The sequence below is a fragment of the Geospiza fortis genome, unplaced genomic scaffold (assembly GCF_000277835.1).
Source record: "Geospiza fortis unplaced genomic scaffold, GeoFor_1.0 scaffold40, whole genome shotgun sequence".
NCBI classification, from domain to species: domain Eukaryota; kingdom Metazoa; phylum Chordata; class Aves; order Passeriformes; family Thraupidae; genus Geospiza; species Geospiza fortis.
This window is the reverse complement of record NW_005054297.1, coordinates 16241263-16260065: the sequence shown is the minus strand read 5'-3', so window position 1 is coordinate 16260065 and position 18803 is coordinate 16241263. Positions and strand designations below refer to the sequence as shown.

The 18803-nt window shown below is 39.8% G+C and overlaps 1 protein-coding gene across 4 annotated transcripts in view; it reads left to right on the top strand.

The window, feature by feature from the left end:
* MTUS1 (microtubule associated scaffold protein 1) overlaps positions 1 to 18066 on the top strand; it is an 81028-nt gene extending 62962 nt beyond the window's left edge. For 3 of the 4 annotated variants that reach the window (XM_031058306.1, XM_005415510.2, XM_005415508.2), the window contains 8 exons: positions 641 to 707; positions 8472 to 8686; positions 9200 to 9305; positions 10295 to 10368; positions 10473 to 10568; positions 12909 to 13025; positions 14229 to 14326; positions 15129 to 15798. In XM_031058306.1, the coding sequence (XP_030914166.1) occupies positions 641 to 707; positions 8472 to 8686; positions 9200 to 9305; positions 10295 to 10368; positions 10473 to 10568; positions 12909 to 13025; positions 14229 to 14326; positions 15129 to 15345 (990 nt within the window). In that variant the 3' untranslated portion in view covers positions 15346 to 15798. Of the gene's footprint in view, positions 1 to 640; positions 708 to 8471; positions 8687 to 9199; positions 9306 to 10294; positions 10369 to 10472; positions 10569 to 12908; positions 13026 to 14228; positions 14327 to 15128 lie in introns of all 4 variants that reach the window. The other variant, XM_031058231.1, reaches the window with a different exon arrangement.
* The last annotated feature ends 737 nt before the right edge of the window (positions 18067 to 18803 follow it).

Genomic DNA, 18803 nt, shown 5'->3' with positions numbered 1-18803 from the left:
CGGGTCCGCGGCACAGGGCCTGGCCTCCTGGCCCGGGCACAGCTCCTGGGGAAAGCAGGGGGATAGATGGGTGCTTCTGCTTTGGTATGGTCTGTTCACACGTGCCTTGTGATTCTCTCCCTATAAGAAACACCGTCTGTCTTAACATTAGGAGCTATGACATGCGGCAGGGTGGGTTGTATTCAACTTTGAGCAGGGCTGTGCCTTTTCTTCATGGAAGACTAAGCATTTAGCAAAGTTGATGGTTTTCTGTTTGAGTAAGCTTAAGATAAATATTTAATGCGTGCCTCTTTCACATATACACTATACTTCTGTGCCCTTGACATCTACCACTTGATTTGTTGTGGAGGCTTATGTTGCTACACCCACCATAAAATATATAATTAATTGCTGCAAAGTAGGATTTTAATTGCAGAGATGTCCTGGAAAAAGCTGTTCTTTGTTTTAAAGTATAACTTCCTTAACAACAGAAGAACATCTGTGTATATTGTAACAGCTGAACTGTTATCCTAAATGAGTCATATCTTGGCTTCTTGCTCTTGTTTTTCCTACAGAACACATGGAAGTTAATTACTGGAAGGTGCCCTGCTCAGACCACTAGTAACCAAACGTTTGGGTTTTTTTGTTCTTTTCTCCGCAGAGGGAGGAAGCACTGAAGCAGCGGAAAGCATTATCTCAAGAACTACTTAACCTTCGAGGAGAACTAGGTAAGAATTTATTTTTGCATTCATCATGAAACAGAAATGTAGCAGATCTGCAGAAGGCAGAGCCCTGGTACTGTAATGGCAGTCATTTAATTCCCTGACTGAATTCTGCTCAGATGCTTTCAGTGCTGCGCAGCCCTGACAGCGTGACCCCAGGTTCACCGAATTCCTGGCACTGATCTCACTGCGCCTTGCTGGGCCTCCTTACAAAATACGTGTCTGATGACCACAGCACTCACTTCTAAAAAATGGGAGTATGGCTGACAGCATATGTACTTCTGTTTGATCCCTAACTCATTTGTATGCTGTCTTCTAGAGATTTGCTAGCAAAAAATTCATAAACCTGTGAAACATACTGTGCAAAATCTGCATTTTTGCCTTTGTGACCTGTAGGTGAATGAGCATAAAATTAACAGAAGGAAATGCTTTCAGGCTGATGAGATTAAATCTTTGACCTCATCCTAGTGGATGGCTGTAACATGAAATTGAGCTATTATGTGCAGGGGCTGGTTTTGCCAACTTTGAAGCTTGATTTAAATGCATTAAGAGGTAGCTCCATGTAACGTATTTGAACTTAGCAGATGTTACAGGCAGGTCTCAGTAGGAGCTGGTTTTGAAAGAGCCTGGCCTTCCTCTGCCTTTGCATCCCTCTGTCCTCCTTGTAGCAGCATTGCTGCAGGGGCAGCCATGTCCCCACTGATGCAGTGAGCTACCTGGGGACCTAAGGCAGCTGAGACTATTGCCTGGTAGTGCTGTTTTGCCAAAGCTGCCTGCCATGACTTCAGTATGTGACTGAAGGAACACTGGGACCGGAGCAGTGAAAAGGGAAGGAGTAGCAGGGTGCAGGGTTGTGTACCCCGTCAGCTGCAACTGATGTTTCTATTACACTAAAGTGACAACAGGAGTAGGGTTTTAATGTGGAAAAGACCTTCTTGCATCACTAAAAAGTTGTGTTATAAACTTTATAAACTAGATTTCTTTTTATTTATGTACTTGATGTGATTCTCTGAGCAACCCTATTTGTTTACTTCAAGGAAATTACTTCAGAAGGATTGCTATCAGAGCAAAAATGTCTCTTTCCTTCTCTAGGCTTGCATCTTCAACATTATTTTTCCTTTATCAACCTAGGTACTATGTTTATCCCTTACCTAGAAAGGGAAAATTCTGCCTAGATGGGTAGACCAAAAAGCTGGCCAACACTTTTGCCATTACCACATTTGAGGGTTTTGGTGGAGTTCAGGGTTTTTTTGAATGCTTAGCTCTTTGTAAGGATGCCTCATGCTTAAATGAGGTTCCCATAAAATTGTTATCTTCCTGCTTTGATCAGCAGCTTGATGAGGTCATAAATGAGACTCCCATTGCAAGCATGTGCCATTCAGTAGGTTGATAACTAGAAAAAAATTCAAATGCAACTGTGCCTGATGGATCTGTGACACTAGAGTGCCAGGAGCTCTCAGACGGATGCTGGCTGATGTGCTGCTGGATGCCATCGCTAGCTGTTCCCCTCACAGAGCTGACCTTCCTGGGTCAGTTCTGTAGGAGCATCTGAATGGCAGCCTGGGGCTCACTTCCTTTGTAAGGTTTCCAGACCATGGTTTCATGAAGCATTTATTTATCTTCATGCAGTTCCTTTGTCTTAACCACGTCACATGTCTAGCCTGTCTGTACTGCTCTTCTCAGCATGTAAAGGGAGTGGATTTAATTACAGAAATGAAAAACTATCCAGGTCTTCAATTCTATCTAGCTTTAAAAAGAACTTGGTTTGGGGTTTTTTTTTGAAGTTAAATTAATAATTTGTTGACAAGGTGTGAGAAAGGCATTCTTAAAACAGTAGCTTTAGCTGGAAATAATCTGCTTAAATACATACCTGCTAATCAGCTTTCTATTGACACTGTTAAATGGATTCAGCGGAACTTAAGATTTCCATTGACTGTTTTGACGTAAGTACTGTGGATTTTCATTCACATTACAATCTAAGCATACGTTTGCTGGGAAAGATAAGTGCAGTTTGACTCTTATTTTGGCCATGTAGATGTTTTGTGGAGTCCCAGCTGCCGTGTTTTTAATGACTGTTGGTTTGCAGTTTGAGGACAGACACTCTGAGAAGAGGAACTGGGTGTGCACAGCCCAGTGGAGCCTGTTCCCTGCATACTGCTGAGTTTGAGGGTATCCTGAAGCTTGTACAGTTTAGACTTCTCCGTTTCTTACTTTGAAGTTTAACTGTGCATGTTCCCAAGCTCCTTGATTTACCTTGCAAGACCAAATTGACTTGCTGTCAGATGGTCTGTTTTGCTGGGTTATTGTGTATGACCTTTTTGTTAAATGGTTTAAATAGGCATTCCTAGCCCAAAATGTGACTGTGCCAGCCAGGGGATGATGGTTACCAGAGAATGCTTTCTGCTCTCAGTAGCTGGAAACACGTGCAAGGATTGGCAGTGATAGGTGTTTGGGGATGGGCTTTTCCAAAGGGAGTTCAAATTCAGTAACAGTTGGGTTCTGAACTTGGACTTCTTAAAATATCCAGCCACAAATACTAAACTTTGTAGTGTGAAATGTAAGCACCATAGTTCTGGGAGCCTGGAGCAACTAAGGATGTCCTGCTTGTCAACTGTTTCTCTTCTTAAGATGCAGGCTAGTGCATAAACTTCTAGTTACTTGTTTAATTACGTAAGTAGAAATTGCAAGGGCTCCGTATTTCTTGAGAGATATGAAACTATTCCTCTAAATCAATTGCACTCCAAATTGTTTCAGAGCCTCCTTGCAGCCATGCTGGATGTGATCCAGCTGAGTCCTGCTACAAAATAGCAGGTGCAAAGTTGACTCAGTGGGGCCAACCTTGGCCCTTTGAACATTTCCATTCGTGCGCCTTTCTGCGTGGCCTGGAGAGGCCTGTGTGTACCCTGGACAGACAGCCAAATGCCAAACCCCTCTCTCTCACCTCCAGCTGCTGCATGGCAATGGATAAACTGTATTTCCTTCAGAATACCTTCATGTACTTCTTTATTACTAAATTATCTTCAAGATGCTTTGGAAGTTCAGATAGCAGAGACCATTGTGTTTTACAGTGAATGTGATTTGGTATTCAGGTTAAGGTGATCATTACAAATACTTAGTAATAGTAGATGCTTCTTTCACTTATTTGAGACAGGGTCTGACTTGCCACACTTCACAGACTTACCTGTTTGCCTGCTTGAACACTCTGTCACTTGTAGCGTTTGCAGCGTAGGGGATGTGAATCCACTTCCCAGTAGAGAATTGAGTGCTTAACGTTATTTATTCAACCATACCTGCTTAAATGTTGCTTAAAGCAGGCTTTTTTGGCTGCCTGCCTTGTCTAACTTGCCCAAGAACAAAAATATGCAATGTGGTTTAATGCCTTGTATAATTAGTCTCATTATGGAAGTAACACCAACAGAAACCTGGTCATAAACTTGAAAGCATTTTTGGGTAGAAGAATTTTCAATATTGAGAATCTGCCAATACCATAAGTTAATTACTATATAGATATAAAAATACATATTGTATAGAGAAGGAAATGAGCCTGTCTATAGCAGACTTACTGGTCAAGTGAACATACAGCTTGCAGTGTGAAATACAATGTTGGAACAATTAAATGTTAGTGCAGTGTAATATCACGTAGTGCTAAATACTTGGGCTTTTTTGTGATAATTATCCCCATTTCGCATCCCCCACATCGATTAAAATGCTGACAGTTTACTGTCCTAGTGAACTCTGGTTTAGAATTTCAGACAGTCTAATGCCTTTTCATAAATCACAACTAGGCCAGTAAGTGACTGGGACAATTTTATGAAGATAACTACTGTTTGCAAACCATTTAATTCAGGGTTCAAAACAATCCATTGCATTTTATCTTAGAGCTATGGTTATGGTAGCTTTAGGGGAATGTAAGTTGAAAAAGGTTTAATCTAAGCAGTTTTGCCATAAGGACTGTATTGGATGATGGTTTTATAATTAGAACAAGAAAAAAAAAGGGAAAGGAGATGCTGCACAATTGTAAGGCCTTATCTCTTGGCTACTTTTAGAGAAAATACAAAATAGCTTTCTTGGAGATACAAAGGCAATTTTTGTAGTCCTCTCCTTCAGCTGCAGCCACTGTTGCTGTGGTTTGGATGTGCTGCTGTTTGCACTGTGTAGGGAGTTGCCGTGTGCCTGGTTCTCCATGCTGCTCTTGCAAGCATTTGTTTTATGATTTTGGCACTTAAAAACCTTTGTAGTGAAATACCTAAGATGCAAGTGGCTGATGTTAACTACTACAAATAAAGGGTAATTTTATATGGCAAAACCAGCATTTCTGCTCTGAAGATTTGCTGTTACCAAATCTCAGAAACTTTTCATGATTTCTAAAGGTCATGGTCGGGCCAAAAAGAACCAGGGTCTTCACCTGTAATTAGAGGTGTTAAGAAGCCTAAAAACACAGATTAAGCTTGCTCTGTGCTGTACTGATACAGGGAGAGACAGTTGTATGATTGAGAAGAGAGGCTGGGACAATTAATTGGAGGAAAAATATTAATATTTGGAGGGAAAAAATAAATTAATGACTATACTATATGAATGAAGAAGTAAAAAGATTGCTTCTTGCTGCCAAGTATAGCATTCCATATGCACTATCCTTAAAACTGTTTAGTGTTACAGATAAAATGGAGCAAACTTCACAGACAAACAAATAGTGCATCTATTCATATCTCTGGCTTGATTTTTCCCTGAAATGCTGTTGGACCATTTGTTTCCTGTTGGATTTTTTTTTTTTTTTTTTTTTTACTCAAGGTTTGTGGTCTAAAGATGTGGAATTGTGGAGAAAAGCACTTCAAGAAGGGAAAGGAAACACGGTAGTAGTGTACAAAAACTCTGACTTATGCACTTCAGGTTCTCTGAAGTGGACGAGAAGTTGAAATAGATTTGTATGTTTGCTACTGGAAGAACACATGTTCCAGTTACAAATTCCTTCTCAAAGTTTAGCATGAGTTCAGTGAGAATTCTCTTCAGCTGAGCAGCAGTCAAGTTTGGTTAGTCAGTGGCTAAATGGCCAAATTAAGGAATTTGGGAAAAATCATGAAAAAGGCAACTTTCTTTAAAAAAAGCAGAGCAGTTGTAAAATACATGATTCAGTCTGCAGAGGGATAGGACTGCGCAAAATACTTGCTGCACACATTTCAATCTCAAGTATTTAGACGAGCTTTGGTTTATGGGACATCTTGTAATTTCAAATTAACAATTCTTTAGTTGGTGTTTTTCCTGAACTCAGGAAAAACCACGGTCAGTTTTTTGCACCATCATGATACTGGGAGCTCCCTGGTTGTGTAGGAGTTCTGCTTCTTGTTTGGATGGCAGGGATATAAGTCAGGCTTGTGATCTGCAAGGAAGCGTTGCAGCCTCCAGCTTTGTGGAGGCCAGAGTTACCTTTATGGTAACAACTTTGAACTGCTAGTGCAAGTTTCAAAAGTTTTTCGTTTGCCTTTGTAACATTAGTCCTCTCATAAATCTGAATTGCAAACTGCCTGAAGGGGAACTGATGTGTCTGTTTTCTTTGACAAAGGCGTGGCTTGCTATTTGCTTTTTTTCTGAAGTGCTTTGCATCATCTGAAGCTCTGCGTGCTGACATTTAAAGATAAGGCAATGATAGGCAGCAAATTCCTCTGGCTAACTGGAGGCAAATGAATAGCTCTGGCCTTGCAAATAAGGAATTTGATGCTTCTTCCTCTGTTGGTTATAAATGAAGTGGATCATTTGAAGCATTTTGCTGCAGTTACCTCAACTGAGCCATGCAAGTCGTCTGCATCTCAGCTATGCCCTTACTCTGCTCTAGAAGGTCAACTCCATCTGCGCGTGGCTGGCTGTGTAACGCCTCCATTTGGCTTGCTGCCAGGTTCTTGGCATTGTAATATAATGTCCCCTAACAATGGTGTTACCTCTTCTCCAAAAATGTGGCAATGCAGAGTATATATATTAAATAACTTTGTGCCACTGCAATGTGGTAGTAGTGTGAAAGCTAATTTATTTTTTTCCCTTTCCCTAAGGGAGCAGTTGTAAGAGAAGTTCCTGAAACGAATAAAGATAGGGGAGCAAAAACTTCTTTTGGTGCTGCTGCAGAAAGTAGCAAAAACTGTGAAATCCCCTTGAGTTGCCAAGAATGTTGTGGTAGGTTTCAGTTGAGCCTCTGTTGCATCGTTGCCAGTCAGAGAATGAAGAGCTTGGCCTAAATCTGTCCAGATCAGCACATCCTTTGCACAGACCCAGCATAGCTAAGCTTGCTGTGAAGCCTAATTCAGGTAGACACACATGTAGATTGATTTCCGTGCAGTACAGCTCACTCTCTTAACACTTTCTAGTTCCACTGCAGGTTCCAAGTGATGGTAGGAGGGCCAAGATTCTTTACAGTTCCCTTAAAAGAGTATTATCCATCAAGTTACTCACATGCTTTTAATGAGCTGTAGCAAAGACGAGTAAGACACGTGTAACTTGAGGCACTCTGCTGGGGCAGGCTGCTTTCCCTTCAGCTGACCCATTACTACTTTGGGAATCAGTCCCTGAGGATACTGTAATTTATTTATCTTAAGGTTCAAACACTGTTGTGATGAGAATTTTCTGTACTGCCTGTACAGAAATCCTTGCCTCTTCCCATGCTTTTACATAGAGTTTATATTTACACTGTTTGGGAAATGTGCCAGTCTGCTGTGAAGTGCACGCATGCATGACTTCTCCTGCCTTTGAGGATCAAGTTAACATTTTAGTTGATTTTTCTCTTAAACAGCTACTCATCTGACTAATTTATTTTAAACCCTAGCACTAGAGTCTGTATAGAACTGGTTTTGCACTAGGTCAGTGACCACACACTTGGGTTAGAGATGCTGTTTCACTTTGCTTCCAGGCTTTGGGTGCAGCTGGAACTGTATAAGGCATTTGCTGCAGTCATATTAACAATAGGAGGATGACTCCTCCTATTCAGGCCTGGCTGGCGGGACTTGGGAATGCTAAATTTCAAACTCAAAAATGCAAGTTGCTAACTTCTGTTGTGCCTTTCAAGCAGCTGCAAATATGGGGAGACAAACTTAGGCAGCCTTCTTAGCAGACCTGTGTTAAGGCAGATGTAAAGAGAGTTGCAGAGCATTTATCTTTTCTTAATACTCTGCACTTTTTGCCTAAAACCATTCTCTGTCTTGCATATTTAAATATCTCAGGCATAAACACATGACAGTACTGTTCAGATTGGCAGATCTGTATCAGCTCCGTGTCAGGCTGGAATTGTTTCTTTGCTGTGTATCTGAGTATGGGTGTCATTAAACATACAGTTTTCAGGAAATTAGGACTTTCAAATTTAGCTAAGTGGTTTATATGTCAAAAAGTGAAGTGCTCTCACAAATATTCTCCTGAATGGGATCAAATAAGGTAAAGTAGCAAATGCAATTAATTTTTTTATTGGAGCTTTTCAGTGTCTCTCATGAGACATTCCTCCTTCCATGTCATGTCAATCTGTCACACTTGTGCATTTTATGTGGGCTCCTGGCTTAGCTGGGTTCAATTAATTCTCAGCCTAAGAAATATGGAATTTGGTATTTTTGTGAAGATCTGTTCATGTGTCCTTGGAGGCACACATTTAATGGAAAAATAATATTTGTCTTTGTATATAACCATGTTGCTGTGTAATGTGTTCACTGTTTTTAATACCTGTAAATGAAGATATGACTTTTATATTGAACTTGATCCAATTCCTTTCTTTTTCTTTTCTTTTTTTTCTTTTGACATCTTCAGTAACTACTTCTGCAGCTTGTGAGAAATTGGAAAGAGACAGAAATGAACTGCAAGTTGCTTATGAAGGATATTTGCAGAAGTTAAACCAGAAACATAATGATGACTTAGCTGAGGTGGAGGAGAAGCTTAAACAGTTTTACACTGCAGAATGTGAGAAACTCCGAAGTATCTGCATTGAGGAAGCTGAAAAGTACAAAGCCCAACTCCAGGAGCAGGTTTGTAACACTCCAAGTAGAAAAGTTCTCTAGCAACTGCTTTCTGCTACAAATGAGCCTTCAGAGAATCCTGGGTTTTGCTAATAACCGTTATTTAATGTGAAATTCCACTTCATTGCAGCAATAAAAAATACTACCACACTAAGCTGTATAGATCTTAGGCTTATGTTTAAATGTGGTGGAGATTGGTTGTGTTCTGCCAGCTTAAGTTATTTCTAGGGCTCCAAGGGGTATTTAAGTCAGCATGAGTTTTAAGATTTCTAAAAACACCTGCCCTCTGACCTTGCTTTGCAACTCCATGCATGTGAGAGATGCACACGTTTTCCTTTGGTAGTGGTGAACTGTAAGGCATCATTCTCATTTATTAAGTCTTGTACATGGCTTAGCTTCTACTTTTGAATCCTTCTAGACCATTTTAAATGTACTTGACATAGTGCATGAAGCCATTGAAACAGTGCTTTAAACAAGGGTTGATACAGGTGAGGGGAGAAAAATCATGTTGTCATATTGCAGGTGGACAATTTAAATACCACACATGAAAGCTTTAAGCTGGAACTTGAAAACAGGCACTCAGAAAAAGTAGAGGAGCTGAAAAAGGAGTATGAATCCTCTTTTTCAGGCAAGTATTTTGTATTTAACTACATATGCTATAGTACTGCTAGTCAAAAACAAAAGTATTCAGGTGTTTTGATCATTATATCCACTTTGCTGTTCTTTGTTCAATGTTTAAAAACATTGTCTGAATTCCTTCCATTGGAACTGACAAGTCTTATTTTACATACAGAAAAAAACATGATCCCATTGTAGTTGAATGAAACTTTATAAACAGTTTGAGTGAAAGTGACTTTTTCTTGCAGTAAAAGGCCCCTGAATTGCCCTCAAAATCTCAAGTGACTGAATAATTCCCCCCACCCCCTGGTTCTGTAAGGAGTACCTCAAAACTGAAAATGAGGATGAGTAGTGCTGTGTGCTTTCCATAATGACATGGATATGTTAAGAAATGTCCTACACTGTGTGTTTTACACTGTGGCAGAGGTGTTTTTCAGGGAGGGGGTGGTGACGTGCTCAGGTTTAAGTGACATTGTGTCTCATTGATTTAAGAGATGATGATTTACATCCTCCTTTCAACTCCACTTGAGAGCTGAGTTTTCAGTGATACTTTTTTGTCTTGAAGACTGGTCATGCTTCTATTGCTTTCAAAGAGCAAACTCTCTGCATGGCATCCAAAGTAGGAAAATAAATGGTTTTTTTTAGAAGTTTCAATTTCAACAATTTCAATTCTTGCTTTGTTCTCTTCCATAAACTCAACTTTTGTCAGATGTGACCTGTGCTTAGTAAGTCCATTTGTTTCATGCAGATGAATGTTCCCAAAACTGACAGGCTGTTTGCTAATGAAATGGGTATGTGAGGGGACAATCAGCAAATCTGAAGTGGGAATAAATCTGATGCTTCATAAATACTTTGCATCAGTTAATGATAAATGTTCTGTGTGGCCATCAACTGTATCTATGCATATATTTGTAGGCTGGCTCTTCAGGCTGTTTCTTTTCAAAAAGAATTTGCATGTCTTATGTGGTATTAAAAATCTGCAAAAATAATTTGTTTTAGAGCTCAAGAGTACCCATGAATCTGAAAGGAAGTCGCTTGAAGATTCCTTTAAAGAGAAGCAGGAGTTGCTGGAGGTTTGTTAAGGGCTGGGTTCATCACAATGGTTTAAAACTTGAAAAGCAGTTTGGATACGTGCACTGAATTCTTGGTCTAATGACACAATATATTTGCATTTCAGAAAAAAATCGATGAACTAAAAAGTGAAAACAACTCTCTGAGTGAGAAGCTGAAATTAGAAGAACAAAAACAAATAGCCAAAGAAAAAGCCAATCTTGTAAGTCTTGATCTTCCACAGTAATGTGGATGAACAGATCTTGCCTGGGTTTATTTTATTGCATAATGCAAGAAATTTGCAATGAAGCCTGATAGGGGTCCCATACTTAGTATTATTTTTCTGTAAACGGTTCATCTGCCAGACATTTTTTGCAAGCACTGTGATGCTGTGTATTAACTTTACCATTATAATTCTATAAAGCTGCTGAGTATCTGAGTCAGGGGTGTAAATAATAGCCTAAGCTAAACGAAGACCCATGTGTGCACAGGAGTTCTACCACAGCATTTTTGTGCACAGTCAGTAAGTGTTGTACCGGTGCTATGATCAGTGTGGGCTTGCATCACTACTAAAAAGCTCATTTCTAATGGATTTGTTCAAATGTTGATTCTTACTTTTTGCTCATTTATCCTTCAAAGACACTTTTATTTTGTCCTGCCTTTCCTCCCAAGGCTGCTGTTGCCTCTGATGCTCCTGGGATAGAAATGTGTTCTGAGAGATGGTTTTTTAATGCACTGGGTGTCGGGGATTAGACACAAACATGCTTATCTTTCTGGTTACCCAGAATAAGTGGAATACCAGGAGTATTGTTTATTCCACAAAGAGAAATTCCATGCTTAAAGACTCACTTAGGATGCCTCTAGTGGAAGTTGCCCTAGTTTTCACTGGAATTTGTTTTGTATTGTTTTCTGTTATAGCTGCAAATGTGCTTTGTGCTTTCCTGGCAGCATAAGATGCATGATAAGCTTGAGACTTCTCTTTGGAAAAGCATCAGTTTGACTCAGCATACTCTTCTGTACTAAGCACAAATTCTGCAGTATTGGAATTCCCAATAGCTCTTTGAAGAGAGAGATGTATTTCCACTTCTCTGGTATAATTTAGATAGTGTCACTTGATATTCCCAGGTTTTTTGCTAAAAAATGTAGGCCTTTCAGTCTTTTTATTTGCCTGTGTGTTCTCCTCTGAGTAGCTAATGTGGGGGCTCAGACTTAACTTTAAAAACACATTTTAGGACCATTGGACATGTGGGAAAGAAAATAAAGTGAATATTGAACATACTGTAACATTTAAACTTTTCAGGATTCATTTTCTTGTTAGCTCCTAGATTCCATGTTAAAGTCAAAACAGGACTTCTGCTGCCTTCACTGAGGCAGCACAGCATGCTTCACCCTCACACAGACTTCTCAAAAGTTAAACAAGAACCACTGCTGCAACAGGCCTTAAAAACCAGCAGGAGAATGAACTGTGTAGGTAATGGAGCCCCTATTACTTGTGACATGTCCTGCCCCTGTGCTTGTGGGACTACACCCCACAAGGCTGCAGGCATTGCCCTCCTGTCCGAGGTTTCTGGTGTGGCAGTGAAGCTGTTACTCAGTGTGGTGCACCTGTGTTCTTACCCAAATGCACTAAAACAAGTTTTGTTTGATTTTGAAGATAAACTTAGTTACACAACTTGCTTAATCATTGATTGAGTTCAGCTCATGTTCCATTCTCACTATCTGGAAATGGACTCAGACCTGCTTTATTTTCCCTTTTTTTTTGGCTGTGACTGCCTTGAAATGCAGAGATCTGTTTTACTCTGCAGTGCTTGAATGGTTTCTTACTCTAGAAAACAGGTCCTTGAGGCAACCACATCTTACCCTGCTCCAGCCTCCTCCTGCTTTCCCTTATAGCTCCTAGAAAACAATACAAAAAGGAAAAATAAAAAAGTCCTAACTTGCTATATTGTAGATAAGTTATGGTTGTGCACCAGTGCAAGATTTGTATGTATAATTGCATTTTCAGGCTTTAGAAGAACATAAAGCTGGAAACTTCCAATTTCTGCTTACAAGCCAGCTACTTTCAGACTCAGACCAGGGAAGATAAGCTACAGTCAAGTTCAGAACTTAAACTTCTGGTGCTTTTTTGAACTATTCCAGTGCCTGAAAACTCTTCAAATGTTTACTCTTAATTATCTCTTGGGATGGGTTATGAGTAATATGAAATAAATTTTGGAACTCCTAACCTTAAGGCCTTCGGGCACTCCTGCGAAACAAGTTTTGCTGTGACAGCATTCATGCCTTCCTTTGATTCACAAGAGTTTTTCATGTCTGTGCATTAAGTGTTTTCTGAACAACTTCTGATGAAGCAATTGCAACTGTCCACCTACCCTGAAGGACAAACAAAAACCAAGGAGAAAGTGATATCAGATCTTGTTATTTATTCTAGTGTTTGACTTGATTTCACTTAGAACAAGTAACTCGTTACCATAATTATTTCCTTGTTTTTTTCTAAATAGCAGAGAAACATCTAAATTATTCCTGAAGTTCAGGGTACTAAGCGAACTCTCTGGCAATCTTTCAGAAAAACCCACAGATTATGTACCTGGAACAGGAGCTGGAAAGTTTGAAAGCAGTGCTGGAGATCAAGAATGAGAAACTCCATCAGCAGGATATAAAGCTAATGAAGATGGAAAAGCTGGTGAGCATTTCTTGGTGTCTGGCAGGCTGGGGCTGTGTCTCTGACTTGTGTTCCTATAAAGAACTTGGGCTGGACAGACTTAGATGCAATAATTAATACTTTTTGTTTAAAAGGAAACAGGAATTCATGACGGGACATGCTCACATGCAGGTACAGTTTTGGGATACATGTCAAGAGGCAAAAAAAAATGACCCGATGCTCTAAATGACCTTTTAACATCTTAAGACAACTACTGGTTTGCATAAACTATTGATTGCTATGTTAGTACAGATTATCTGGGAGCCTCTTCCCCTGAAGAACAAAATCCTTACCTGCTACATTGCTCAAGTGGTATGGAAGATAGATTACAGTGTCAGGAAAGCATTTGTAAGGAAATGATCCTAATTTAACAAGAAGGGATCAAATATGAAATGGAGTAAGTCTTGATTAGCCTAGGCCAATCATTTTAGCTGTTAAGCTGCTTGTTTAGCTGTGTGACTGTCTCTTTGACCTGTGTGTAATTCCACAGGAAAATTCAATTTCAGAGGCAGGACTTGTAATCCCTTAGCATGCTGTTATTTGTGACAGGACAGGGTCCTTCTCCTGGGTGGGGCCTTTGAACACTGTTGTAATACTTGCTTAAGCAAGACTTTAATGAGGAAGTATAGAGAGAGGTTTGGATACAAAGGAACGCATTGATGTCAGTTCAGTATTGTGCAGCAGTGTCTGTTACTCTAGTCTGCGATTACTGGCAAATTGCTAGCAAACCTTCATCTTTTCCAACAGACATTGGCCACAGTGTAAAAGGCCTTGGACCATGCAACCACTTAATCAGCTTTTCCTTTTATTTTTGATAACCTCCACCAGCAGTGATGTGGAATCAGAGGAGCAATAGGGAAAGCTGTTTACTCAGGGGAACTCTTGAATTTGTCGTGTTATTTCTAGACAGTCTTCTGTCTAGAAAAGTGCTACAGTGTCTAAAATTGCCCATCACTGGCAGAAATTCCTGGAATGTGCTGGTTAACAGCAATCCTCCTTGTTGGCATCTAATCAGCACAAGTGGCCAAGCGCCAGTGTTATGCAAGGATAAGCTAAGTAGGATGTTTTTGTGTGTACTGTAACAAGCTCTGCAAACTTCAGATTGCCAACATCTCTGATAGCTCAGTCACAATCCTCATGAGTGCACGTATGGGTTTTATTTCAAATTGTGACCTTCTTTCCAAGGTGGAGAACAACACAATCTTAATGGATAAATTAAAGAAGGTTCAGCAAGAAAATGAAGAATTAAAAGCTCGGATGGACAAACACATGGAGCTTTCAAGGTGAAAAATATCTGTGGACATTTAGATGCCTTTAATCGGGGGAAGGGGTTCCTGTGACAAAAAAGAAAATTCTCTTTGAAGTATTGGTGAATGAAATTTTTTACTACTCTGTGAAAGAACACATCCATTTCTTCCCCACTCGTATCTCTACAAATGTGCATTTGTTTGTACAGTTAACAAGCAGGAACATTTTGAAAGGGGATAACGGTTTAGTATGTTCTTCAGTACTCCAGTATTTTAGGGAAGAAAAGGCAACTTGGAAATACCATCATACAAAGATTGTCCTTTTTAAGTACTACTGGCTTGTAAGCTAGACTTAGGTCATACTTATAACCACTTCAGTGAGTGATTTGTCCCCAGTTTAGATCAGTGTGGTTTATTTAGCAATAACAGTAATATTTAACATTAATAAAACAGGTCTGTGCTCCTCCTAGTGGTTGCTTAAATGGATGGCCAGACTCTTCTGGTGTGAAGGAATCTGTAGCTTCTATGTTGAGCTGAGCCTGCAACAAGATCCAAAGGCTCCAGCACAGCTGTTTAAAAGCATGTGTTGTTTTAAGCCTCACTTTTCAGATGCTTTTTCCGGTCCTTAGGGATGTTTCTTACTGAGACTTTCTTCTGCTTTCTGTAAGCTACCAGTTTAAATATAGCTAGGATGAGAACATGCTCAGTCCTCCTATTAAAGCTGGAATTCCGTTGTGAGCCAAGCAAAGGCTTATGCACTTTCAGAGCTTTCTTTAAGTTTTAATACTGCAGCCTCCAAGTTGGGTCATATGTTCTGATGTAAATCTTCCATTTGCAGGCAACTTTCTACAGAGCAAGCTGTTTTACAGGAGTCGCTGGAGAAAGAATCAAAAGTAAACAAACGCCTGTCAATGGAAAATGAAGAACTTTTGTGGAAGTTGCACAATGGTGATCTATGCAGCCCAAGAAAACTGTCTCCCAGTTCTTCATCTGTGCCTCTTCAGTCCCCACGAAATTCTGGTAACTTCTCTAGTCCTGCAGTGTCACCAAGATGACATCTCTTGAGAGAAAGAGGGACCTGCATTTCATTTCTGATCTGCAGAACCTTTCCTAACTTTAATCACAGGAGCAAGAGCTATATTAGCCACCTATGACAACTGAACATAACTGGAAACTATGTGTTGCAAAAACAGCGATAGGAGACTGTGAATATGGGAGTAAGACATTCACTCCTCCCAAAAAGACTTACGACCTCTATGGACATTGTTGCACAAAGCACTTATAGAGCAAGGAAAGACTTGTTTGTTGCCTTTTCACCTAACCATAAGAAGAAGCTCAGGGGCTTAAAGATCACAACCTTTATAATATGTTCCTTATCACCGACACTTTTTTAAGGCTGTGTGTGTGCGTGTGCGTGTGCCGTGGATGGAGTGGGTGTAACACACTGTGCGTGTGTCTAATGCTGCCTTCTTTGCTGTGTACGTAATAAAGGATAAAAGCTGAAGACTATACATTGACATGTACTTCCTTGATACTGCTCTCAGTATGCATGCTTAACAGACTACCCTTGCCTGTAGTGGAATGAGGAGAAACTGCCACTGGTACTGTAAGGTAATTTCCTTCATCATTCTGCCTGGTAAAAACATGCCATGAAGACCTCTGTCAACTGACTTATTAGTGTCTTGCCCAACCTGAGTATGCAGCTTTGAATTAATTTTAAAAACAAATTGAATTGCAGCCATATTTTGCATGGGTTCTTGGGTTTCATGTCCATGCACAACTCTGCCATTTATGAGGAGAACTTTTTTTGCAGAGTGCAATGGATTTTGGATTTCAAGTCAACAGGGTTGTAGTCAGAACCACAGTAGCCCTCAAGGTCAGAAGTTCTTAGCTGAGTTGCAAGTTTAGAAGCCTAGCATCTTACCTGCTGAAAAGGAGGCACTGATTTCCCCAAAATAGCATGTCTGTTCCTGAGGATAAACAAGATGTAGATTTGAAAGCCAAAGAGAAATGCAATAATTGTAACTAGGTGCATTCTTAATTCAGTTCTCAAGAAGATTAAGTAATTTGTGAATTCCAGTGTAGCTGGTGACACACCTTGCCTTTTTAAGCATTAGCATTTGTATTAACTTTCCTCAGGGTTGGCTAAATTCACCTGAGGATGAGGTGGTATCTGTGTATTTTACCTTGCTAGTTCTGCCATACTTTCCCTCTTAGACTGCAGGATATTGGTGTTTTGACAGTTCATCAGGTGAAAAATCCTGTTCAAGAGATTCTGTAGAGTAGGGGAAAAAGCTGTCCTGGCTGCTGGAACTGGAGGATGAGGCTGTCAGCATTTCTGGAAATATCCCATGCTGAGTTTCGGCTTTGGCAGGGTAATTGGATAGCCTTGCTCCACCCTTGATCAGACCTGTTTAAGATGACTGCTCTGTACCTACTAAAACAGGTTCAGCTTCAGATTAGTCTTAGAAAATACTACTGATGCTTACAGTAGCTTGGGCTTCACAGTCGGGCCACAACATTGTTACACTGCTGGTTAGCTAATGCTGGTAGCTGGCTGAGTTTCCCTCTCTTTTTCAGTAGCTTGCAGACAGGAATCAAAGGCATGGGAAAGCATTTAGGGACCTCAACTGGAGAACTACTTCAAAGTATTTTACCTGAGACTTGCAAAATCTTGGCTAATAATGAGGAACACAGACATAGAAACAACACTGTTAACAGTGCTCATACAGTAAGTAAATTTGTAATATATTTAAACTTGTGATTGACTGTTTAACCATTAAATTTACTTAAACCTCTCATAATGTACAAGTTAAGGGTGCCACTTCTAGGGAACATTATGCTTTCTTTTAATCCTTTTTAGGGCACTGTACATACCACTTACTAGTGGTGTCAGTACTTAAAATGTTTACTAGGAGGTTCAAATTTAACTATGAAAATCCTGTGTTGGCTACAACTTGCCTTTATTTCTCAGAACATTCTTACTTTCTACAGTCAGAGAGATTTGATTGCATGTATTTGAGCTGAATCCTTTACAATAAATATTTTCTACCGACTGAAGGATTTTTCTTCTGCTTGTATTAGTCAAAGGATCTTTAATCTAAGGAGGAACATTCTTCCATTTACTAAAAACTCTTGGTATCTGCTCTGCACAGCAAAACAGCAATGATGAAGCTTCATGGCACAAATTATTAGTGTTCAGCTACTCCTTAGAAAATTTCCCCTTGTTCCTCCACTTAGATATACGGGTAGAAGATATATGGGTAGGGTAGGTACCTGCCTACCTCTGGGTAGGTAGAAGATCTATGGAGCTTGCTTGCTTCAGAACATTCTGCATGTGAGAAAAGCCCCAGTTAGAGGTTAGCAGTGTAACAGGTCCTGTCACAAGGACACTTAGCTAGCCACCAGTAAGAACTTTATTACTTCAGTTGCAGTGTAATGCCTCGAATAAAACATGCAAGCAGGGTGCACACAAATGTCTAAAGGTTGAAAATGGCATAGCCCTTCCTGTAGCAAGAGCAGGGAAAGCTTTTCCAGGCTACCCTACAAGAAAAGTAAGTATGGTATAGTAGATAATACAAAGACTGTTAATTTGTTGATAATTTACCTCCACAGTACAGGTGACTCTTCATGTCTAAACTGCTTGCAAGTAGACTCTTTAATGCTTTTATGAAGAAATGAAGGCTGCTTGTATGTAGAAATCAGATTACAGAAATACCTGTTTAGCGTTTGTCCTGTTGGTCTCAATGAATTAAATAATTCTGCTAATCTGTAAATACTGTTTCAATGTTTTTCTGTTTGAGTATTAGTATTTCAAGCTTTAACTTAAGTACCATGTGTTAGTAAAGACTTTGTTCAATCCAGTAACTTTTACATATTTGGGGTTTTTTTCTTTAGCATAAGGTTTCCTTCAGGAAAAGTTAGAAACCTGCTCATCATCATAAGCCAAAGGTCAAGCAATTGAACAAGTGATTTTCTTCAGATATCCCAACTTTACTCTCCAACTTTACAGTTCCAACTCTAATGATAGGTTTCAGAGGAAGCTATGGTGACATTTAACAGCTGTACCACATCGTTTGTTGCCATTCAAACTATTCATAGTATGGTTCACCTTCAATGCTTTTCTCTAAAGGTCATTGTGTGAGTTGCACTGTATTTTTTATAAAAGTTGAAGTGAATAATTTCCTTGAGCTAACTAAAGTCTTGATGTTTCTCATTGCTAACACCAAAGACAGTTCCATGTAAACTGGTGTCATGCAATTCATGCATGAAATTCCTTCTAGACAGTAACCAACCACTGATCTTGTCTGACGGCCAGGAAATCATTTAGGGCTGAGCTGCAGCTAAAAAGGTCATCATAAAGTTGGGATAACCACTAAACCCTGAAGAAAAAAATACCTTCTGACCACTGCTGCTGCCTTGCCTTAGAAGAGCAGTGACACAGGTATGGAAATGGAAATAACAGCGCTGGGAGCTTTAGGCATGTAACTTTGACAAGTCACTTAAAATTTAT